The sequence below is a fragment of the Ruditapes philippinarum genome, unplaced genomic scaffold, assembly GCF_026571515.1.
Source record: "Ruditapes philippinarum isolate M1 unplaced genomic scaffold, ASM2657151v2 ctg3749_1_1_1_1, whole genome shotgun sequence".
Taxonomy (NCBI): domain Eukaryota; kingdom Metazoa; phylum Mollusca; class Bivalvia; order Venerida; family Veneridae; genus Ruditapes; species Ruditapes philippinarum.
The window spans coordinates 24,222-47,158 of record NW_026866490.1 but is presented as its reverse complement, the minus strand read 5'-3'; the positions used below and the strand labels follow the sequence as shown (position 1 = coordinate 47,158).

Here is a 22,937-nt window from a genome sequence, read left to right as displayed (position 1 = left end):
TATACGTCAGGTTATATAACAAAAACGTACGGTATAAGTCAGATTATATAATCTGTGCATACTAGACAGGTTATGAATCCAGTAGGTACTGTATGTCTGGTTATATAAACATTATGTACGGTATTCAGATTATATAACCAGTACGTAGTGTATAAGTCAGGTAATATAACTAGTATGTACTGTAACTGTCAAGTTACATGACACAGCATAAACGACTGTAAGCATATATTATAACACATGTACAACAATTTTTTTATTTGAAGAAACATGAAAAGTACATAAACAAGTTCTTCATAAATTGACAACCGCTATGTATACAGAGCATACATGTCACGATTATCCAATGAAAAGCTTTGTTACAAAAAATGCAGTTCAATAAGTTGGCGAATATTCCGTGTTGTGTTTTCTTCAGAATCTTGCATTTTATTGAATAAATAAATAAATAAATAAATAAATCCCCCCGTCCCTAATTGTTAGATTAAGGTAAGCGATACAGCTCGGCCACAGCGCTCTTGTTTCAGGTTGTAATACTAACTTTACTATCAGGTTTAGTTGCTGAATTTATCATCTTACATTCAGTAAACCGTATAAGATAATTTAGTCTCATTCTTGTGCATACTAGTTCGCTTTTTAATTCAAACTGTAAACATTCTGTGAAAAAAATACAGAGCTTAATAAAATTTCACTGTTTTTTAATGTTTTTATTACATGTTAACAATATTATTATGAACGGATTTAACGTTAAATGAAAAAGAGAAAACTTGAGTTGCATATTCTAACTACACCAAGGAACGAAATTGCTCTTTAAATTTAAGAATGTCAAAAGGTAAAATCTTTTTATTTCTTTGTTTCTTTTTTAAAATAAAATGATTATCATATAAAAATTACATTTTACCCGTCTATCAAATTTCAAATAGAACTTCCACAATCGAGATGAATGCATATGTATAACAATAATATTATGCAAAAAGAAAATCAAGACATATATTCACAATTAAATCGAAGATCGATTTCGTAGTTTTGTGCGATTTTTACCACAACTGGAGGTAAATTCGATATAACGCTTTTCGTTTTTTTGTGTTTGTTTTTGTCCTTTTGCACAATGATTACCTAGAAAAATTTATTAAGCATTGATTTGAAATTTTGCACTCAAGTTGTTGGTCTATAGTTATATCAAATGGTACACACACCTTGACAAAACATTTCCAAATCGCCTCATATGCATAAAACAAGCCTCTTTGGAGTCTCTTTTATCTTTAAATCTGACAGACTATGCAATATCGAATTTTCGACCAAACACATTACGCAAAACTAGAAATTATGCATGTGATTTCCACTTTTCATATATACTGTACTCGAAAATTCAAATACTTGGAAGTTTTTTTTTTCACTGGAAAATTTTTAAACTAATTTCGAGTTTCAATCCAAAACTTAAAGCGAAAAGTAGCGATTTAAAGTTTTAAGTTTTTGCTTGAAACTCGAAACGTTGTCTTAAGAACGATTTTTGGAAACAGGATTCCGTAGACGGACAAACATCATGTCACTCCGATAGCCCACAATTTAATTTAACTACTCTCAAAGGTTTTCGCTCGACACTTGAATGGAAAATTTCCATAATCATAATCTAGCTATCACATTTTATGTAGAAAACTGTCCAATATGTAAAATATTGAATTTCATGAGGCGCGTAGTTAGAAATAATCTTTTTTTGTGCTAGAAATGTACAATTTTAATGTTTTTGCAATTATCTTTTTCTTACTTCCAAAACCCTATAGGTAGCCTCTTGAATAAGAGAATGTCCGTAGCATGGAATTTTCGTGTTTTGAAATATGACCAATTATGTACATGAACACAAAATATACCACTTACACAAAATGGTGGAATTACATGGTAAACGCATACAGATTACATCAATTTACATTTGGGATTTTTTTCAAGAAATAATGAAAATAATAAGTTTTCAAATGTGTTTAATCTCGGATATTTTAATGATTGACTGAGACAATCTATGACTTGAAGCACAGGAAATTGACATTCTATAAGCAAATAATTAAAAAATAACGGCAAATATACCCCTCTATACTTTAAATAAACACTGTGTTTATTTAAAGTATAGAGGGGTATATTTGCCGTTATTTTTTAATTATTTGCTTATAGAATGTCAATTTCCTGTGATTTAACCGAACTGAAAAAAGGAATAGCTGCATATGGCAGCGAAGACATTCATCCCTCATCAAGATTATTTCCACGAACTTGTTTACTTTTCAAGATCATTCGTGACAATGATGGTTTGACCACCGTTTTGAGCGAGATTTTGGCTTTTTTTGTCGGCTCTTATAAGTGCAACAATGCATATTGTTCTGTATAATTTCGATTTTCGGTAGGCAAATGACATAAACCTAACTTATTGTGATATAGAAAATTGAAAATAAACTGATAAAATGTGATTCAAGTCGTTTTTTATGAGGTAACGCCGATGTACGTGAATTGTGCTTCACGGTAACGCCGGAAAATGCGATATTTTTTATATAAGATATAGAATTATGACAAAGGTTTAACGCCTTTTATCGGCGAATATAGTCAAGTTATTTTCGACGGAGTCAATGTATTTTCTTCGTAACTTATTAAGAAATATATGATAATTAGATCTTAACAAACTTTCAGCATTTTGATTGCATATTGTAACTTCATACAATTTGACAATTGTTTCCCGAAATAAATTATTATTTGCAAACATGTTTCTCACGTCAGATCTTGTTAGAAAATAAGAACAATAAACTTCCTTTGCAATGTTAAAATGAATTAAAAAAATCATAGACAACAATCAAAGGAAGAAGTGTCTGTATATTTTATGCCTGAAATAATGCACCAGTAAAGCTTGAAAGTCTCCATATGTCCTTTATTGTGTTGGCGTGAAACCCTACCAAAAAATGGCTGTGGCAATTTGCTTTGTGAACTTCTGTGAAAATGGATTATTTATTTAATTTAATTTTTCTCTTATACATGTTTAAGGAAGTAACTTGAATTCAAAAGATATTTTTCTTAGAAACTATAATGCCCAAAATTTGTAAAAGCATTTAATTTACCTTACTAGTATTGTCCTCTGCTAAAGTTAAATAAATTTTAACTCTTGGGGTAAAGATTTACTCTACTCTTGGAGTTTCTTATTATATATGTTAACTTGTATATATTAACTTGTATGGGAAAACATATGAATCTACCATAAGAGCGTATGCTATGCATTACTATAGACGTTTACAAATCTAACAGGACTAATGACCCTAAAAGAGGCCACCAGTTCGGAGCCAGGTCACATCCATACAGAGTGACCAATAGCTCACTGTACAAATACATTAAATATCTAATACTAATCTCTCAGACTTTGAATGAACTGTTCCAAGTTCACAGCTGAGCAAAACCATTTCATAAATTTACCAGGTAAAGGGTGACATAGACTAAAGATAGGTTGAATATATTTTGGTTTCTTAACTCAATGTACATGTATATGGAGAGCTACTAGAGATGTGTTTGTGGAAGATTTTATCTATCCATGCCATGAAGGTCTAAAAGTGGACTTCTTCTTGTTTACTATGTCAAATAATTAATAAAGAGTGAGAACAATGAAAAATTCTATAATATAACAAAGCCCATTTTCATAACTACCATCTCAATAGATATTCTGTTGCTACCCCGTTGTTTCCTTGAGATGCTTCGTACTCACTTCAACAAAGACTTATATATTACGAAGCTTATAGCTCTGTGGTTTCAGGGACGGATTCGAGACTGTGTCTTTATTTTTTAAACAATCAAACAAAAATAAATTCTGTATAAAATGAATTAAGGTTTCCCAACAATAAAAAAATATTTAAAAAGTGCTGATACTCGCCGATTAATGACGTTAAACCTGTGTAGCAGTTCAGTACCATATATGAAAAATATTCGCATTTTCCGGCGTTACCGCGAAGCACTATTCACGTACATCGGCGTTTCCTCATAAAAACGACCTGAATCACGTTTTATCAGCTTATTTCAATTTTCTATATCACCAGAAGTTAAATAATGGTCACTTGCCTAACGAAAATTGAAATTATACGGTATAATATGCATTGTTGAACCTGTAAGAGTCGAAAGTAAGCCGAAATCTCGCTCAAAACGGTGGTTAAGCTATCATTTTCACGAATGATCTTGAAAAGTAAACAATTTCGTGGAAATAATCTTGATTAGGGATAAGGTGTAATCCTGTCAGGTATCAGCCATTTATTGCACAATTCTGCGTTACTTATTGCACGAATCGTGCGTTATTTTGACATTCCGGCGTTAATGGATATACACGGTGATTTAGTGTTAAAATGATTTTTTTTTTACTTTACTACAACTATCACGGATTTAAAATGTTGTGCAAAATTTGCCATTAGTATGTTTTTTTTTGATATTTACGCAACACAATGATATTTTCTTATTTTTGAATTGATATTTGTCACACCACAGGAGTCTGGAATTGTTCCTATATATATATAACATAACCAGCTTTTGTTTTGAATAGATGAATTTATATTCTCTATTGCATTTATGTAAATTATGTAAAATGCCTAATGGGCAAAGGAAAGACGTTTCATCATTCTTCGTGATGAGAGGTTACATTTTACTTAATCATTTTTTGTTGGATTCTTTTTTATGCCCCCGGGCATATAGTAATTGAACCGTCCGTCTGTCCGTCCGTCTGTCCGTCCGTCTGTCCGTACGAGGTTAACCTAGAACGGCAAGTTGGATTTTTCTTAAGTTCTACCTTTACCAATGGCTTCATAATTTACACACTTACTAATCCATACAACGTATATAATCTGGGCAAGTGACATAACTATGGCTTCCATTTGCACCAAGTTATGGCCCTTTTCAGCACTTAGAAAATAAATAATGGTTAACCTAAACCGGTAAGTTGAAAATATCTTATGTTCTATCTGAACTAATGGCTTAATAATTTTCACGATTACTTATCAATACAATGTACATGATATTGCCAAGTTATATCAATGTGCCATCCCTTTTCCCAGTAATTTCCCTTTTTATCACTTTTAAAATAGGGCCTTGTATGGTTAACCTATTCCGCCAAGTTGGATTTATCAAAAAAATTCACCTAATTACTTAATTTATTTAATGATATCTTTCATATTTGGTAGGTTGATACCATTAACGGTCCTCTAATTTTTTGTGGCGTTAGGCGTCTCTAGGTAAAGGTCAAGGTCACTTGTGTAAAAAAATAAATCTCAACATTTCTGCTCATACAGCCTTTATTTTTAAGTTAATGTCTTTCATGTTTATAATAGTCATACCAAGGGAGGTCCTCTTCCTTTTCCTTTAGTAAGGGGTCATTTGGGTCAAGGTCACCAATGTCAAAAATAGATTTTTACACTTTTACAGGTGTATTAACCTTATTCTATCGACAGATGTCTTGTATATTTTGTAGGAACATAAAATTGAGGTATTCTCATTTGGATGAAGGTATGGGTCAGTTGGGTCAAGGTCACCAGTGCTAAAAATAGATTTTTACACTTTTGCTCATACAGCCTTTATTTATTGACAGATTTGTATTATAATTGGAAGGAAGATAACTTACACGGTATTCTTCCTTTGGGTGGAGTTAGGGGTCAGTTGGGTCAAGGTCAACAGTGCTAAAATAGATTTTTACACTTTTGCTTGCCCATACAGCCTTTATATATTGACAGATTTATTTCATATTTGGTAGGAAAATAAGTTGCATGATATTCTTCCTTTGGATGGAGTAAGGGGTCAGTTGGGTCAAGGTCACCAGTACTAAAAATAGATTTTTTTACACTTTTGCCCATACAGCCTTTATTTATTGACAGATTTATTTCATATTTGGTAGGAAAATAACTTGCATGATATTCTTCCTTTTGATAGAGGTAGGGGTCAGTTGGTCAAGGTCAATGGTGCCAATTACAGATTTCTACACATGATTGGTTTTCTTCATGAACTGCGATAATTTTCTTGCATCTCGTAGTAACAAATTGTTCTTTCTTATCATTTAAAAAAGTGTTAACAATTAATGAAGGCATTTACTTACCGAGTTTATTAGCTTTTGAGAGAAATAATCAAGATGAAAAGGGTAAGATGGAAAAGAAACTGAAGGATAGAGTAAAACATGCTCAGGTGAGAAAACACATACAAATTAGCTACTTCACTCTCTAAAATTAAATTATTGACAACAGTGAGCGCATGGGCATTTGTGTTTATCAAACACAGATTCTTGTGTTTTTTGTTTGTTTTGCTTTTATTTTTGACAATTTTCCACAATACCCTGTGGTTATGTACAAGCTTATTTCACTACACGGGGTACGCTGTCTTATATTAATGTGTTACACGTTTAATATTGGACTTACACATTAATATTGGACACCTACCTGTACTGTGTAATAGAAAGAGCATCGAAACACGAGGCTATCTGATTTGCACGAGGGGGCGTAGCCCCCGAGTATTTATCAGATTGCCGAGTGTTTTGATGTTCTTTCTCTTTTGTATCATAGTTAAACATAAAAACACGTTCCCTGTTGTCACAATATGAAACCCCAGAAAAAAGAACAAATGAACGAGCATTTGAATATAATATCGCTTCCCTTTCTCTGTCGTCATAATTTGTAAACCCCAGCAAAAATGAGCCAATCAATGGGCTGCTCTTGAGTGCGGGTAACTTATACCTGCACTCAAGTTAACGCACTGTGCATGTATATGTATACGATTAAACTCTGACACATTTTCAACAGAAAGGTCTTAAAACTATGATACTAAAATTGCATCATAGTTTGAGGACCTTTCTGTTGATAATGTGTCAGAGTTAAATCGTATACATATACATGCACAGTGCATTAACTGGAGTGCAGGTATTAGTTATCCGCACTCCAGAGCATGCCCATTGATTGGCTCATTTTTGCTGGGGTTTACTTATTGTGACGGAAGAAAAAGGGAAAGCGACAGAAATATCATATTCAGATGCTCGTTCATTGGTTACTTTTTGCCGGGGTTTCATATTGTGACAACAGGGGACGTGTTTTTATGTTTGACTATGATACAAAAGAGAAAGAAAACCAAAACACTCGGCAATCTGATTTATGCTCGGGGGCTACGCCCCCTCGTACAAATCAGATGGCCTCGTGGTTTCGGTGCTCTTTCTATTACATACAGTACGGTCAGAACAAAGGAATAACGTCATAGTAGTAATTTAAAATACAGTTGACGCAATGCATACAAAAGAGATGTAATAAATGCAATAATTTGCAATAATAATGATGATTGATTGATTTTTTTAAGAAATAAAATTTTAAACAGCTTATAAACATAGTATTAACAGTATTTCAGGCAATGTATGGTGGCTGAGTTCTGCCATTTCTTGTATTCGTGTCTTCGCCCTTCAAAAGTCGAAAGCGAAGACACGAAAACACGACAGTATGCTCACTTTTCGTGTCTTCGCCTTTGCGTTGACGTTCTGAATATATAAAGTGACAGGCTTTGTAACAATGGTTACACACACCACATGTCATATATTGGAAATTTTGCATTACACATCACATATGATATATTTGAAACTTTGCGTTTATTCCGTATACTCTCATATGTCTTTATTGATTTGATCATAAAGATCTGTTCCGTTCTGTTCTGTTCTGAAAAATGCTAACTTGCAAAACAAGGGGCATTATTCTAAAAGCAATAAAGAGTTATGCCCCTTTTCAACTCAGATATGTTTTTGTCAAAATTGTCTGTTTAGAAGAAATATTTCAAAAGTATGAAAGATATTAATATGAATATCAAAATACTTTGTCATGACAAGGAACAGTTGAAATACAAATGACGTTATTCTGAAATCTGTACTTTTGGAGTTTTGTCCCTTTTTGACTTTTTGTTAAAAAAACTAATTATTGTTAGTAGGATGATTTCAAAACTATCAAAGCTATCAACTTGAGACTTGCAATTCTTGATAAACATGACAAGGCGCAGTTGTAAGACAAGGGGCATTATCCTGAAAGCAATACATTTAATATATACTATAGTAAAATTGTTGTTGCAAAGTATATTTTCCTCAAATTATCGTAAATTGTCATCGAAGTGGAAACATAAACTTTAAGCATGAAACATGTAAGATGCATATGAATAAGTAACATAATTATCTGTTCAAATTCCGACAGGTTTATGTATGTTGAATTGCTTTTTAAGATGTCAATAAAAATAAAATGCACATGTTTTATGCATATTTACCTAATGGGAATATACCCATCAACATCGCCACGTTCTATTTCAAGTTTATATGTACCTATATGTGTTTATTGGAAAAGTATTAGCATTACTCATGGTCATATAAATGCTTGTTTGATCATTTTGAATACGGAAAAAGGCGGAAAAATGCCGAACTTTTACGAAATGATGACGTGGCGACATGGCCGAGTGGTTAACGCGTCGGACAAGTAATCTAATGATCGCTAGCTGCACGGGTTCAAAACCCCTTGAATGCAAGTCGCTCTATCCTTGAGAAAGAAACTAAACTCATTGCTCAGTACGTAATAGTTATAGTACATGAAACGAGTTAGTTACGAGGATATAACACTGGCTGGGGCGACATCAAGGGGTGTTTCTGCTAAAAAATGGCGAGGCCGTTAGGCCGAGACAATTTTTTTTTGCAGAAACATCCCGAGATGTCGCCCCAGCCAGTGTTATACCCCCGTAACTAACGAGTTTCATATACTATAACTGTTTTATCGCAATGACATGTTTTCTTTTTTGTAATAGAAACAAATAAATAAATAAATCGTTAGCTACATTACAGTTATTTATGATAAGGCAGTTTTTTTTTCAAGTTGTTTTCGCTGCCGCAAAAAAAAAAAAAAATATATATATATATATACAAAAGACATCCAATGTTAGAGGCGGATTGTAAACTGTCAAGATTAAAGGCTTTTTTTCAGAGGAAATAGTTCATTCTGCGGATGTGCCTTTTGATTAAATGAGAGTAAATTTCATTTCATTAATTATCTTTGTTTATATTTTACATTGTATTTTACAATAAAAAACAATGATCAATTTATAAACCAAATTATGATGTATGTATTTAATAATATGTTAATTACAGAGTGTGAGTGCCACGATCAGAAGCAGGGACCTAGTGTTGATAAAAGAGCCAGACGGAAGTTACTGACAGCATGTGTCCTTTCTCTACTGTTTATGACTGCTGAAATCATTGGCGAGTTACAGTTTTGTTTTATTGATATTTATTTTAATTACTTATTTAGTTTTCTTGAAAAAACCATAAAATATACTTCTGTAACAAATTAAATGTTCCCTAACATTATTTTAATGCCCCCAGATATATTTTAGTTAAATGAAAGCAGGTTATATGACATATATAAATGGTTGTTTACCTATATAACCCGATTCGCTTATATGTTTCCACTCAATAACTAGAGAACATTAGATCCAAAGCCTTCAAATTTCATAGTTTGATCACCCTTATTAAGTAGAAGTATATATGTGATGCTCAAGGTTAAAGTGACCGTGAATGTGTAAACAATTTTCGTCCAATGACTTGAATACCATTGGACTAATAATATTCAAACAAAGGATGCTCAACCTTATTTATTTTCAAGACCCTTATTGGTGTAGGTGGCAAAACACGAAAAATTCGTCAAAGTCAACATTTTCTCCGCCATGCTCAAGGCGAAAACACGATAACACGACAAAGTGATGAATTTGTCGTATTTTCGTGTTTTTCCTGACTCCCCGCGGAGCAAAATGCGACATGGCATAAATCAGGCACCATGATATCCAAATGGCAATCGATTAACTTTAAAGGTTGAAGGAACTCCATTATAACATCTTTAAAACATTTCATTAATAAAGCAAGTTTTAGCATCAAATGAAACATGTACATCAGTCACCTTTGCAGTCTGACCGCACTCTATAATGATTGTAGCTTATTTTAGCTCCTCTGTTTGAGCTATCATGATCGAGGCAACCTCGTCGTCGTGAAAAATATTTATTGTAGCCCATTACTCAACGACAACAACAAGGTATCAATATTAAACTTGTAATGGTTGCTTATCATGATAAGGCATAGAAGTTTGACAAGGGCCATAATTCTGAATTAACCTATAGCTCTTCAGCGCTTCTTATGTAAAATTCTTCCAAGTATAATTTCCAATAACCGTAAATTATACGATACCCAGACTATGGTATAATTTTCAGTTTTGAAAATTATACCATAGCAAACTAACCTGAAATAAAATAAAACACAAAACAAGAAGCAAGGTACAATCCTCAAGGCTATCAAAGCGGCTTGTCTCAGAACATTCTAACGCCGTTGGCAATGGTATATTCATGGATTTTTTGTCTTGATTTTCAGAAAGCAAAATGTTGCTTTGATCACTTTCGTCCATGTTGATTGATATTTCGTTGATAAAGTCCTCGACATTTTGTGTTAGAAGAAAATTCACTCCAACTGTATCAATCCCCAGATCTGTCTCAGCCTGATCAAGGTACTGAGATAAAGCCATATCTTCTTCATAAATGTCCAGATGTTGAGACAAAATTTTGTCTTCTAAATTTTCTGTGAACGACAAATTGTCATTCCAAGCCATGCCGAATCATGTGAATTGAAGTAAAACTTTAAAATGAGACAGATGACTGAATAGAGAAAAGGGTCCATGCCGCTACCAATGAAAATGTAGCTTCCACGCGGGGAAAAATCAGCCCATTATTTTGATTGACAGCTCATTTCACGTCTTTGCTGCTATGCAAATTCAGATCAAAGGGATAAGATTTTCTGGGCGGAGCAATAGGTTAAAACAGTAGCGTCATGTTATTTTGATTGACAGCTCATTTTACGTCATTTCTGCTCTGGAGTAAGTGTTTCTGGGCGGAGCTATAGGTTAAAACAGATACACCATTGGTGCGTTGACGATTTCTGGGTTTGCGTAAATTATACCATAATCACGTGACCTTTCTTATGCCTTGACCTCACTCGACGAAATCACGTGACCTTTCTTATGCGACTTCGTCTCGTGAGGTCAAGGCATAAGAAAGGTCACGTGATTATGGTATAATTTACGCAAACCCAGAAATCGTCAACGCAGCAATGGTATATCTATTACATATATATTCTTTGAGTTATGCCCATTTTTAACTTAGAATCTTTTAACAAAAAAAAGCGTTTACATTGCATGCGCTGCTCTTGTTGAATGTTAACAGTGAAATCCCTTATACTTGGAATGGAACTGTCTAACCATGGCAGATATTTTACGCAAATTCAGCAGGTTTTATTTTTTTCACAGGTGGATATTTAGCAAACAGTCTAGCCATAGCATCAGACGCTGCTCATTTGTTAACAGATCTGGCCAGCTTCTTGATAAGCCTTCTGGCTTTGTATTTTGCTTCAAGACCGCCAACGCAAAAATTGAGCTTTGGCTGGTACCGAGCAGGTATTTGATTGATGTGAATTTAATAAAAAAAGAATCGATTACTCGTGAATATTGATTTTCTATTACTAGTATGTCACTCATTTTGAAATTGAGTCACCTTTGCTCGACATTTGCTACGCCCTTTTCGTAATTTGTTTGAATAGAAATCTGAATATTTTACCAATGTACGGGGAAGTGAACATCTTTTAATAAACAGACAAGCCACACAAACACGAACATTCAGTAATTATTTATTGCATACGTTTCGGCTGTATGCCTTTTTTAAACATCTTTGAATGGCATTTTTAATCGAATATAAAACAAAAAATTGACAGTTGATGCAGTTTTAAATCAGTATATATGATCATTCAGTCAGGGAATTTAACTTTGATTAAACTATATAAATAGTTCGAAACAGAAAGTTATTGTTCTTTAATGTAGTTTTTAAGTTGTAATCAAATGATATGAACAAGAAAATTGTTCATTCAAATCTAATTTCCCACCTTGGTAAAAATACTGTTTTCTTACTTTCCTTTTCATCTTCTTAAAATACAGAGGTACAATCTCAATCGGAACATCCAGATCTCGGCTATTATTCATAAAGATTGACGGAAAGGGCCGGAAATTTGCGATTTGGTATAATCTACGTAATGTATCTAACTATCTATCAAAATGACGTTACGTAATTTGGCTTGTTTATCTAGTCAACACACGTGCACTTAAGTACTTTGATGTTATAATTATATATTTTTCTATATGTGAACTTAAAACTTTGTGGGGATATTTAGTTTCTATTCTGTTAAATTTATTCTATTGACTTCGTTTCAGAGATTCTAGGAGCGTTAGTGTCAATTCTTCTACTATGGGTGATAACGGTTGTGTTATGTTACATGGCTGTGATAAGGGTCATCAAGAGAGAGTTCGAGGTCAACGCCACCATCATGCTTATAACCGCAGGCTGCGGAGTGGCATTTAACCTCGCGTAAGTTGGGTTCACATAAGTTTTTATATCCCATACTTGAGGATTTAGTTTATGCAGCGTTTATCCGACCTTTCGTCCGTCTGTACTTCTGTCCCAACTTTGTTCCGGACCATAACAAAGTCCGGAACAAAGTTGAGAAGGAACTTTGTCATGTATTGATATGCTTTAAATATATTTGTATTAATGTGTTGCGCATTGAGATGAAGAGTCGTGCGCAAGATCTAGGTCTGGAGCACAAAGGTCAAGGTCACACTTTGGTTTCAAAGGTCAATTTTCATAGGAATGCACTGATGCTGTGTTCGATCAATAATTCTGTCATTCCCGGATGGATTTATACATTACTAAGCATAAATGTGTTAAACATTACGCCGATGTGTTGCGCTCAAGAATCAGGCCCCAAGATCAGAGGTAAAGGTAACTACTTGTAGATTCAATGTCATAAGCACTGCCCCCCCCCCCCGCCCTAAAAAAATAAAAGAGAGAGAGAGAAATACATACTGTAGTACATATATATTTAGTAAACGTTTGCAACTCGCCGCTCATTTTCAGCACTCATCTTAATATGAACTCTTAACATTTTTTTACCAAATTTTAAAATCTTGGTACCAAATGGTAGTGAAGTGATTACACTTTAAGGAAATAAAACTGCCATTTCAATGATTTTAAGTAAAAAGTAGATATTTAATATCAAAGTCACCGCAAGTGAGAAACAACAGAGATTTTACCGCTGGATGAAAATAACCCGACTGAAGGGCATTTTATTCGAAATGAATAAATAATTTTTGTATTAGGCATTTAAATGTGATAAAATTAAATATTATTTGTAATAACTGTTCAATCAAATCATCATATGAAACTATATAATGAACCTTTTTTTCCGATATGTCAAATTCTTAATCGTAATGAGTAATAGTAACTAGTGCATCAGATTGCCACTCTTTATTTTTGTACAGAGTATTTTCATTGGTCTGAGGTTTTCACATGACCAATGAACGTAGGTATTTGTCAGGCTGCTTTCGTCTCTAACAGCTTACCCGGAAGTTTCATTTGTTGGTTGCCGGCATACACGTCTTGCGGCGAGCTCTATTTGAAACCATAACGGTACTTATCTTAGGCAATATTCTGTACCATACTTATTACTGTTGAAATTCAGAATGGGTCTAACATTACACCAGGGCAGTCACGGTCATTCTCACGGTGAACACGGTGCTGACAATAACGGCATGACTTTGTCTGATTCAGACAAGGAAAGGTTGACGTTAACGTCATTTGATTGTGAGCAGGGGAACGCCAGAACACCGCAGACTTCATACGGTGGCCTTTCTATTAATGGAACAGGTATTTGTGTTTTATTTCGTAGGAAATACAATGGACATCATTTTTAATATTCAATATTTAGTATTGAAATCCTATACCACGGGGGAAGGAACTGTTACACGACGGATGGAGTTCTTAAGATAACTTGTTTGGAGTTCAAATGATAACTTGTTTGGAGTTCAAATGATAACTTGTTTGGAGTTCAAATGATAACTTGTTTGGAGTTCTTATGATAACTGTGACGGAGTTCCTGGAAAACGTTACTGATTTTTGTGGAAAACTTTTCTATATACTTGGAGAACTCACGTGAAAAATGGTTACTTTTACCTTTAAATGGGGAGTTTGAGGTGCTTAATAAAACTTTGATAATTAAGCTCGTCCTACATATTGTATTATGTTTTAGAAAAAACATTTTAGGCCATTTTTCATCGCTTTTTTTTTTAAAAAAAAAATCTGATAGTTTTGAGTAAAATTTCCAAATTACTTGCTCATTTGTACATATTGACCTTTTCATTTGTGACCTTCTTCATTGCTTAACTTAATTACCTAATTATAATGAAGAGTTGCGAAGGCTAATAAATTTATACCAGATTTTTCAAATGTCACGAATTTCTTAATGTGTAAGCGGCCGGATAGCTCAGTCGGTGGAGCCGCGGTACGGTATTCCGAGGGTCCCGGGTTCGAGTCCCAGTCAGGCTGCACATTTTTCTCACCCTGTGACAATAACTCAAAATATGTCCTGGAGTTCTTATGATACCTATTGTTACTGCCAGTGTGTTTCTTGTGCTTAATTACGCCATGTTTAAGTGTATTTTATTAGTCAATAAGTGTGTAAATCATTATGAAGCATAGTATACTTATCATTTGCACAAACATATTTCAGTTCAAGAGATATTTTTCTTACCTATATCTTGTGCTCTTTTGTTATTGTTTGTGTTTTTTTTGTGTTTGTTTGTTTGTTTGTTTTTTTTTTTCATTTTATTAGGATGACTGTAAACTGTATCTTCAAAATAAGTTATTTTGGTCTCCAAAATATCTTTAATATCATAAAGGACGTCACCGATTACATAATGAACATAATATTATTCATAATTCAAACGATATTTCATTTTAAAATTTCAATTTCCCTTCACAGCAGACGAGATTTCGGAGGGAAAACAGGATGGACATTCCCACAAGTCTAATATAAACATTTCGGCATCATTTCTACATGTGATGGGAGATCTCCTTCAAAGTATAGGCGTTCTTATAGCAGCACTGTTTATCTATTTTAAGGTAATACAGAATGTTTTTTAATCATTTGTTTTAACCATAGGCACTTTGTTTCGGGATAAAAAAAACTTTTTTGGGAGGTTTGTAGTACTCAAATTGAATTGAATGTAACGAATTTTTAACGCAGATATCTCTATTTTAGAACCGTCATTTTTCGGATGTTTCTAAAATAATTTCGTTACATTCAATTCAATTTGAGTTCTACAAACCTCGCAAATTGGTTTTTATCCAAAAAACCAAGTGCCTATGGCTTTAAACACTGTAATATTTACGGTCTTTACCATAATATATTTAGTTACATGAAGATAAACTTATCGCGTCATATTGTCTATATCATTTTTATGCATTATAAAGTATTTATTACACTTCACGCAAACTTTTTACTATATGACGTTTCGGAAATCATCCGGTGCAATATTCTCCAAGGGAGAGTAATCTATATAGATTTAAGAAACCGTAATGTTGTAGTTCTCTCCCTTGGCTGCTCTGGTAAGATAAAAATAACACATGTGACATGCGTTTTAAGCTCGACTATTCGTAGAATAATCGAGCTAATGCAGTCACCCATTTGTCGGCGTCGGCGTCGGCGTCCCTGTGGTTAAGTTTTTGTATGTAAGCTGGTATCTCCATAACTACTGAAGGGAATGGATTGAAACTTCACACACTTGTTCTCTGTGATTATCTAAGATGATTGGCACAAGTCCCATAACTCTGATTTGCTTTTTTACACAATTATGCCCCTTTTTCGACTTAGAAATTCTTGGTTAAGTTTTTGTATGTAAGCTAGTGTCTCCATAACTACTGAAGGGAATGGATTGAAACTTCACACACTTGTTCTCTGTGATTATCTAAGATGATTGGCACAAGTCCCCATAACTCTGATTTGCTTTTTTTACATAATTATGCCCCTTTTTCCGACTTAGAAATTCTTGGTTAAGTTTTTTGTATGTAAGCGCGTATCTCCATAACTACTGAAGGGAATGGATTGAAACTTCACACACTTGTTCTCTGTGATTATCTAAGATGATTGGCACAAGTCCCATAACTCTGATTTGCTTTTTTACATAATTATGCCCCTTTTTTGACTTAGAAATTCTTGGTTAAGTTTTTGTATGTAAGCTGGTATCTCCATAACTACTGAAGGGAATGGATTGAAACTTCAAACACTTGTTCTCTGTGATTATTTAAGATGATTGGCACAAGTCCCATAACTCTGACTTGCTTTTTTACATAATTATGCCCCTTTTTCGACTTAGAAATTCGTGGTTAAGTTTTTGTATGTAAGCTGGTATCTCGATAACTACTGAAGGGAATGGATTGAAACTTCACACACTTGTTCTCTGTGATTATCTTAGATGATTGGCACAAGTCCCATAACTCTGATTTGCTTTTTTACATAATTATGCCCCTTTTTCGACTTAGAAATTCTTGGTTAAGTTTTTGCGTTTAAGCTGGTATCTCCATAACTACTGAAGGGAATGGATTGAAACTTCACACACTTGTTCTCTGCGATTATCTTAGATGATTGGCACAAGTCCCATAACTCTTATTTGCTTTTTTACATAATTATGCCCCTTGTTCGATTCATAAATTCGTGGTTAAGTTTTTGTGTGTAAGCTGGTATCTCCATAACTACTGAAGGGAATGGATTGAAACTTCACACACTTGTTCTCTGTGATTGTATTGAAACTTGAAGGGTTTGTACCTTTTCGTACAATTTTATGTATTCATATAGGTAAGCATTATTATACTCAATGAAACACCCTTGTGACAAATTTTCGAATAGTCGAGCGTTACTGTCCTCCGACAGTTCTTGTTTATGATACCACTGTTAATATTGTGAATGATCTGTCGTCATATGTTTGTAATATACGAATTCAGGTTATGATCGCATGTTACGATTACCACGTTTAAGTCAAAATATTTTAAAAATTTGACAGTTTAAAACGATTTTACAAACAATATATTTTTTGTTGGGCTATTCTTGAAAGTTACAACACAGCAATGTATCCGGAAATGGATCATGCTGTTAAATTGTTGACCATGACCGAAACTACCATGATATTACCATATATGCCGTGATATATCATGAGGGCACGAATACTGTCACTTAGAACAAGCGCAAGTTATCTTACACCCGTATATAATAATTGACGTGCAATGTATGAACTATAGTCTATTTTGTCTACAAAATTGTATATGGATCGCGTCAACGACGCCATGCATGGCCAACAAGCTTGATACTTTACTCTATAAAACTGAATTTTCTTACCTTACGATTAAAATAGCTTTAAAAAATCTTTAAAGGTACAAGCAATTAATTCCAGTTAATTTTAAAACTGTATAGATTTAAATAAATGTGATTCACTTAAAACACGTAAATAAAAGTCATTTTTCTATAAATCTATATCTAAACAAGAGCCATGTCAACATGGCCATCCCCCGCCGAATGTGTTTGCTCATTGGAAGAATGTATATGTAGTAGAGCGGAATAATTCCATTTTAAGAGGTCTTTTGGTAATGAAAACTGATGGCTATAATGATTACAGATTTGAAACTTATGTGAATACCGATGGCTGAAAATAACAAAGGGCAATTACTGAAAAATAATGCAGGGTAGGTTATCATTCTTGTGTGCTGCATCCCTCCTCAGTAAAATCTATCCACCTATGAAATTTCAAGTTGATACCTCAAATACTTTTTGAGAAAAAAATTGAATTGAAAAATTAAGTATGAAAAAGAACAAAGGGCAATAACTCAAAAATTATAAAAGGTAGAGTTATCATTCTTGTGCAGTGCACACCTCCTGAGTGAGATCTATGCACCTATGAAGTTTCATTTTGATATCTCAAAGGCTTTTTGAGTTATGCTCTGGACAAAAATTAATTTTGAAAAATAACAAAGGGCAATAACTCAAAAATAATGCAGGGTAGAGTTATCATTCTTAAGCACTGCACTCCTCCTCAATGAGATCCATCCACCTTTGAAGTTTCAAGTTGATACCTCAAATACTTTTTGAGATAAGCTCTGGACAAAATAGCATAAAAAAAACAAAGGGCAATAACTCAAAAATTGTATAGGAAGAGTTATCATTCTTGCGCAGAACATTCCTCCTCAATTAGATCTATCCCACCTATGACATTTCATGTTGATATCTCAAACACTTTTTGAGTTATGCTCCACTCAGGTGAAAAATTAGGTATGAAAAATAACAAAGGGCAATAACTCAAAAATTATGAAAGGTAGAGTTATCATTCTTGTGCACTGCCACACCTCCTGAGTGAGATCTATGCACCTATGAAGTTTCATGTTAATATCTCATAGGCTTTTGGAGTTATGCTCTGGACAAAAATCAATTTTGAAAAATAACAAAGGGCAATAACTCAAAAATCCTGCAAGGTAGAGTTATCATTCTTGTGCACTGCACTCCTCCTCAATGAGGTCTATCCACCTATGAAGTTTCAAGTTGATAACTCAAATACTTTTAGAGATATGCTCCGGACAAAAATGTCGGACGGAAGGACGGAGGGACGGACGGAAGGTCGGACGGACGGACGGAGACTATTTCTATATCCTCTGCCGAAAAATTTCGGCGGGGGATAATAAGGCGCAAATCATGGGTAAAATACATTCTTTAATCTTTATGCAAATCTATTTATTTTATTTTTCCAGCCTGAGTGGAAACTAGCTGATCCAATTTGTACATTTGTATTTTCTGTGATTGTAATTGGCACAACAATAGCAATTCTTAGAGATATATTGCTTGTTTTAATGGAAGGTATGACCTTATTTTATGACACATATTTTGTACTATACTATTTTACCTTCTGATAACATTTAACCCTTGTTTATATCATTTTTATACGCCGGCGTATCTTGTTATGCATTTTGCAGTCCGTCTGTCCGACTGGCCGTCTGTCAACAATTTCGTTTCCACTTGACCGATGGAAGGAAAATGACTTACTTGGCAAAAATGTTTACCATTATGAGACGATGTGCAGAGTTTGACTTCATCAGACCAAGGTTACATTAAGTCACTCACATTAATTTTACATAGACTTACATTATATGAAATGACCGAAAAAACAGACCTTAAAATTGAGTTTTCATCATAGATATGTGATTTTTCTGGGAGAATGACATGCCTGATACATAAAACTCATCTCGTTATATAGGGTAGCCAACCAATTTTTTCATGAAATGACTTCAAAGAGGATTACCCCCCCCCCCCCCTTTCACTGTAATTCACTGCTGATCACAGGACTGACATATACTATTTTAAAATGTAAATATCAGAGTACAAAGAACTGTTAGTTTCGAAAATAGTTTTTATACTTATACATAATACCTTCTCATCCAATCACATAATGTCCCATTGAATCTTACTGTTTCCCTGCACTTTCTTTCTTAGCCAATCGCTGTCCATGTAACAATACGATACCCTGACCATTATGTATGAATTTTAAAATTTCGTTTCGGCTCTGTATTTCGAGGTTAAGTTAAGTACATCTTGTAAACGCAAAGCACTTAATACAAAACTGTACCGTAAATGTCGTCTTGCACTTTAAAGCCACATACGGTCACATTTATTGATATTTCAATACTCAGAAGGGTAAAAAACTTTTGAAAATAATATTAGTTACTCAAAGCAGCAGCAGTTAAAATAATGTTGATAAATAAATTAAATTTTGCAAACAATGGTGCTATATGAAAATTTAATATAAATCATTGTGAGCTTTAAGTGTTGTCTATAATATGGGCTTTAGATAAAACTCCAATTTTTACTTTATTTATATTTTTGTAAGAAAGTCTCAATCAATGCAATGTAATTTTTAAAGTTTTTTTGTGTCTTTTTTCAGGAACTCCACGCCATTTAGATTTCAAAACTATTCATCAAAGTTTAAAAAGCATACCGGAAGTGGAAGATATACATGACCTGAGAATATGGTCGCTATCAATGGATAAAATAGCGCTATCCGTACATATAGCCGTCAGTAAGTAGCACTTTGTCCTGTCTGTACAAAAAAACTTAGCCCCTTTTTGTGATTTTATGTTCGTGATTACGTGTTGAAGGCTTTGAAATGATGTACGCTGACATTATGTATGGTTTGATATTAATGATGTACATTGTGATATGATATACGCTGGTATATTGTACACCATGTGATGATATACGCCGTGATATGATTATTGCTGTGATATGGTACCGTACGCTATGATATCATAGATATACGCTCTGAAGATGTGTATTGTGATATGATATAAGTTTTGTTATTATATACGTGTGATGGTGTATCCTTTGATATAACGTAATATGCTATAATATGCTGTATGTTGTAATATAATGTTTTCTGTGATATGATGTACGCATGATGATGTACGCTATGATGATATAATGTCCACTGTGACGACATGTACGTGATGATAATTTATGCTGTGATATGAAGTATGCTGTGGTATGATGTTTCATTAATATAATGTCTTCTTTGACATATTATGTTGGCTTTGACCATATATGCTGTGATATGATGTTCGCTATGATGCGATGTATGATACCAATGAAATACGCCGTGATGTTATACACTATTTTATTGAGTATGCTGTGGTATGATGTTCGCTATGCTATGATGTTTCGTTGATATAACGTTCGCTGTGACAAGATATGTACGGAATAATTTATGCTGTGATATGATTTCGCTGTGGTACTGTACTATGATGTACATTATGCTGATGTATAATTTGATATGATGTTTCGTTGATATAATGTCCGCTGTGACATTATGCACGCTATGATTATATGATTTTGCTGTGATATAATGTTCACTGTGGTATTATGTTGTTGTGAAACGATGCACGTTATGATATAATTTATAAACTCTGATGATATACGCTGTGTTATGCTGTGATATGATTTATTCTTACTGTGATATAATTTCAGGTAAAACAACAGATACAATGGTAGTGTTAAAGAAAATACGGAGTTTAATTAGGTCACAATTTGGAATTACAGAGACAACGATTCAGTTTGAAGAATATATGCGTGACATGGAGGATTGTTCTCATTGTAAAGACATTTAATTGGAAGTACAGGAGCACGGTCTTTCTAAAAATATATATATACTCATACATGTATATAAATAAATAAATAAAAAGGCTTTCTCAAAAGTAACGGCTTTCTCAAAGTAACGGCTTTCTTAAAGTATCGGCTTTCTCAAAGGTAACGGCTTTCTCAAAGTAACGGCTTTCTCAAAGAAGGGGGTACTGATAAGACAGAGACTGTAGTCAACTTCTTTTATATTTTACAGGGAAATTGTTATTGTTTTCTTTTTTATATTTATTGTTTTAATGTTTTTTTTCATAAGAGAATTGCTTTACCATACCCATTTTCAGTAGTAAAAGGGAATTAAATGAGGGAGGGGGTTGATGTAATGGAATAGAGAAAATAAGAATCCCTTAAGAAAGTCCAAAACGGCAAAATTGAAAATATTACATGCTCGGTTTAAATGAGTCTATTCATGGAGCCTACTGTCAAGTGCAAACTACCTTCCACGCCCCCTAGTACCGGCTTAAGCAGAATTCAACATTTAAACATGAAAATGTATAATTTTGAATTTAGACACATCCGTAAATGTGTTCATACGGCGGTTATCATTGAACCTTCAATGTGACACTTCCGTGCCATTCCAGTAATAGAAACGTGTGCCCTAAACAAGAAAACAATGGGCGGAACTAAACAAAATATAATTTTGAAAGGGGATCAGAGGTTTTAAGCCTGCATATCACATATAAGAAGCCAAAAGACAAAGTTAACAAGAACGTGTTTGTTAAACACAAATGCCCCCGGCTCTGATTCTTATCAGTAGCAATATTTAAAAAAAATATTTACCACCTTAGGTATGTTCCATGTAAGTATGAGACATTGAGACAAAAACAACAACAAAACAACAAAGGCTGTATAAAAAAGTGTAAAAAATCTATTTTTAGCACTGATGACCTTGACCCAAATGACCCCTAACTCAATACAAGGATGCAAGTTATCATTCTTTCATATATGAAAAAATATCAGTTAAAAGAAAGGTTGTTTTAGCAAATGTGTAGAAATCTTTTACTGGCCTTCTTGACCTTAACCCACTGACCCTAAACTCAATTGAAGGAAAAACATTTTTAAGTTATTTTCCAACCAAAAATGAAAGACCTCTGTCCATAAATAAAGGCTCTATTGGCAAAAGTGAAAAATCTATTTTTAACACTGGTGACCTTGAACCAACAGACCCCTACCTCAATCCAAAGGAAGAAGACCACGCAAGTTATCATCGTACCAAATATAAAAATAAAACATCAGTCAAAAAAAATAATGGCTAAATCAGCAAATGTGTAGAAATCTATTTTTGGCATCCTTGACCTTGACCCACTGACCCCTTGATCAAAAAGAAGAATATCATGTAAGTTATTTCCTACCAAATATGAAATACATCTGTCAATAAATAAAGGCTGGATGGACAAGTGTAAAATCTATTTTAGCACCTGACCTTGACCCAACTGACCCCTAACTTCATCCAAAGGAAGAATACTATCCTACAAAATATGAAATAAATCTATCAATAAATAAAGGCTATATGGGCAAAACTGTTAAAACCTATTTTTAGCACTGATGACCTTGAACCCTACCTCAATTAGAAGGAAGAATACCATGCAAGTTATCTTCCTTCCAAACATGAAAAACATCTGTCAATAAATAAAGGCTGTATGAACAAAAATGAAAAATCTATTTTTAGTACTGGTGACTTTGACCCAACTGACCCCTAACTCCATCCGAAGAATTTTTTTTTAATTTCCTCCAAACATAAGAGACATCAATAGAATAAGGTAAATCCACCTGTAAAGTATAAATATCTTTTTTTGACATTTGT

The 22,937-nt window shown here is 33.7% G+C and overlaps 1 protein-coding gene across 2 annotated transcripts; it reads left to right on the top strand.

Annotated features, from left to right (window-relative positions):
- Positions 1-567: 567 nt before the first annotated feature.
- Positions 568-21,177, top strand: LOC132732637 (proton-coupled zinc antiporter SLC30A2-like). Of its 2 annotated transcripts, none has more exons than XM_060719108.1 (9): positions 568-826; positions 9,134-9,244; positions 11,331-11,477; positions 12,285-12,438; positions 13,592-13,776; positions 14,891-15,030; positions 18,700-18,805; positions 19,887-20,021; positions 20,966-21,177. In XM_060719108.1, the coding sequence occupies exons 1-9, from the start codon at positions 817-819 to the stop codon at positions 21,103-21,105; spliced, it is 1,128 nt and encodes a 375-aa protein (XP_060575091.1). In that variant the 5' UTR covers positions 568-816; the 3' UTR covers positions 21,106-21,177. The 2 variants fall into 2 exon arrangements, with proteins under 2 accessions (XP_060575091.1, XP_060575090.1); XM_060719107.1 differs by lacking the exon at positions 568-826 and adding an exon at positions 1,841-1,890.
- Positions 21,178-22,937: the final 1,760 nt, after the last annotated feature.

Coding starts and splice junctions, on each gene's coding strand:
- LOC132732637 (XM_060719107.1), top strand. Junction 15,031..18,699: donor CACTGTTTATCTATTTTAAG/GTAATACAGAAT, acceptor TTATTTTTCCAG/CCTGAGTGGAAACTAGCTGA. Junction 18,806..19,886: donor ATTGCTTGTTTTAATGGAAG/GTATGACCTTAT, acceptor GTCTTTTTTCAG/GAACTCCACGCCATTTAGAT.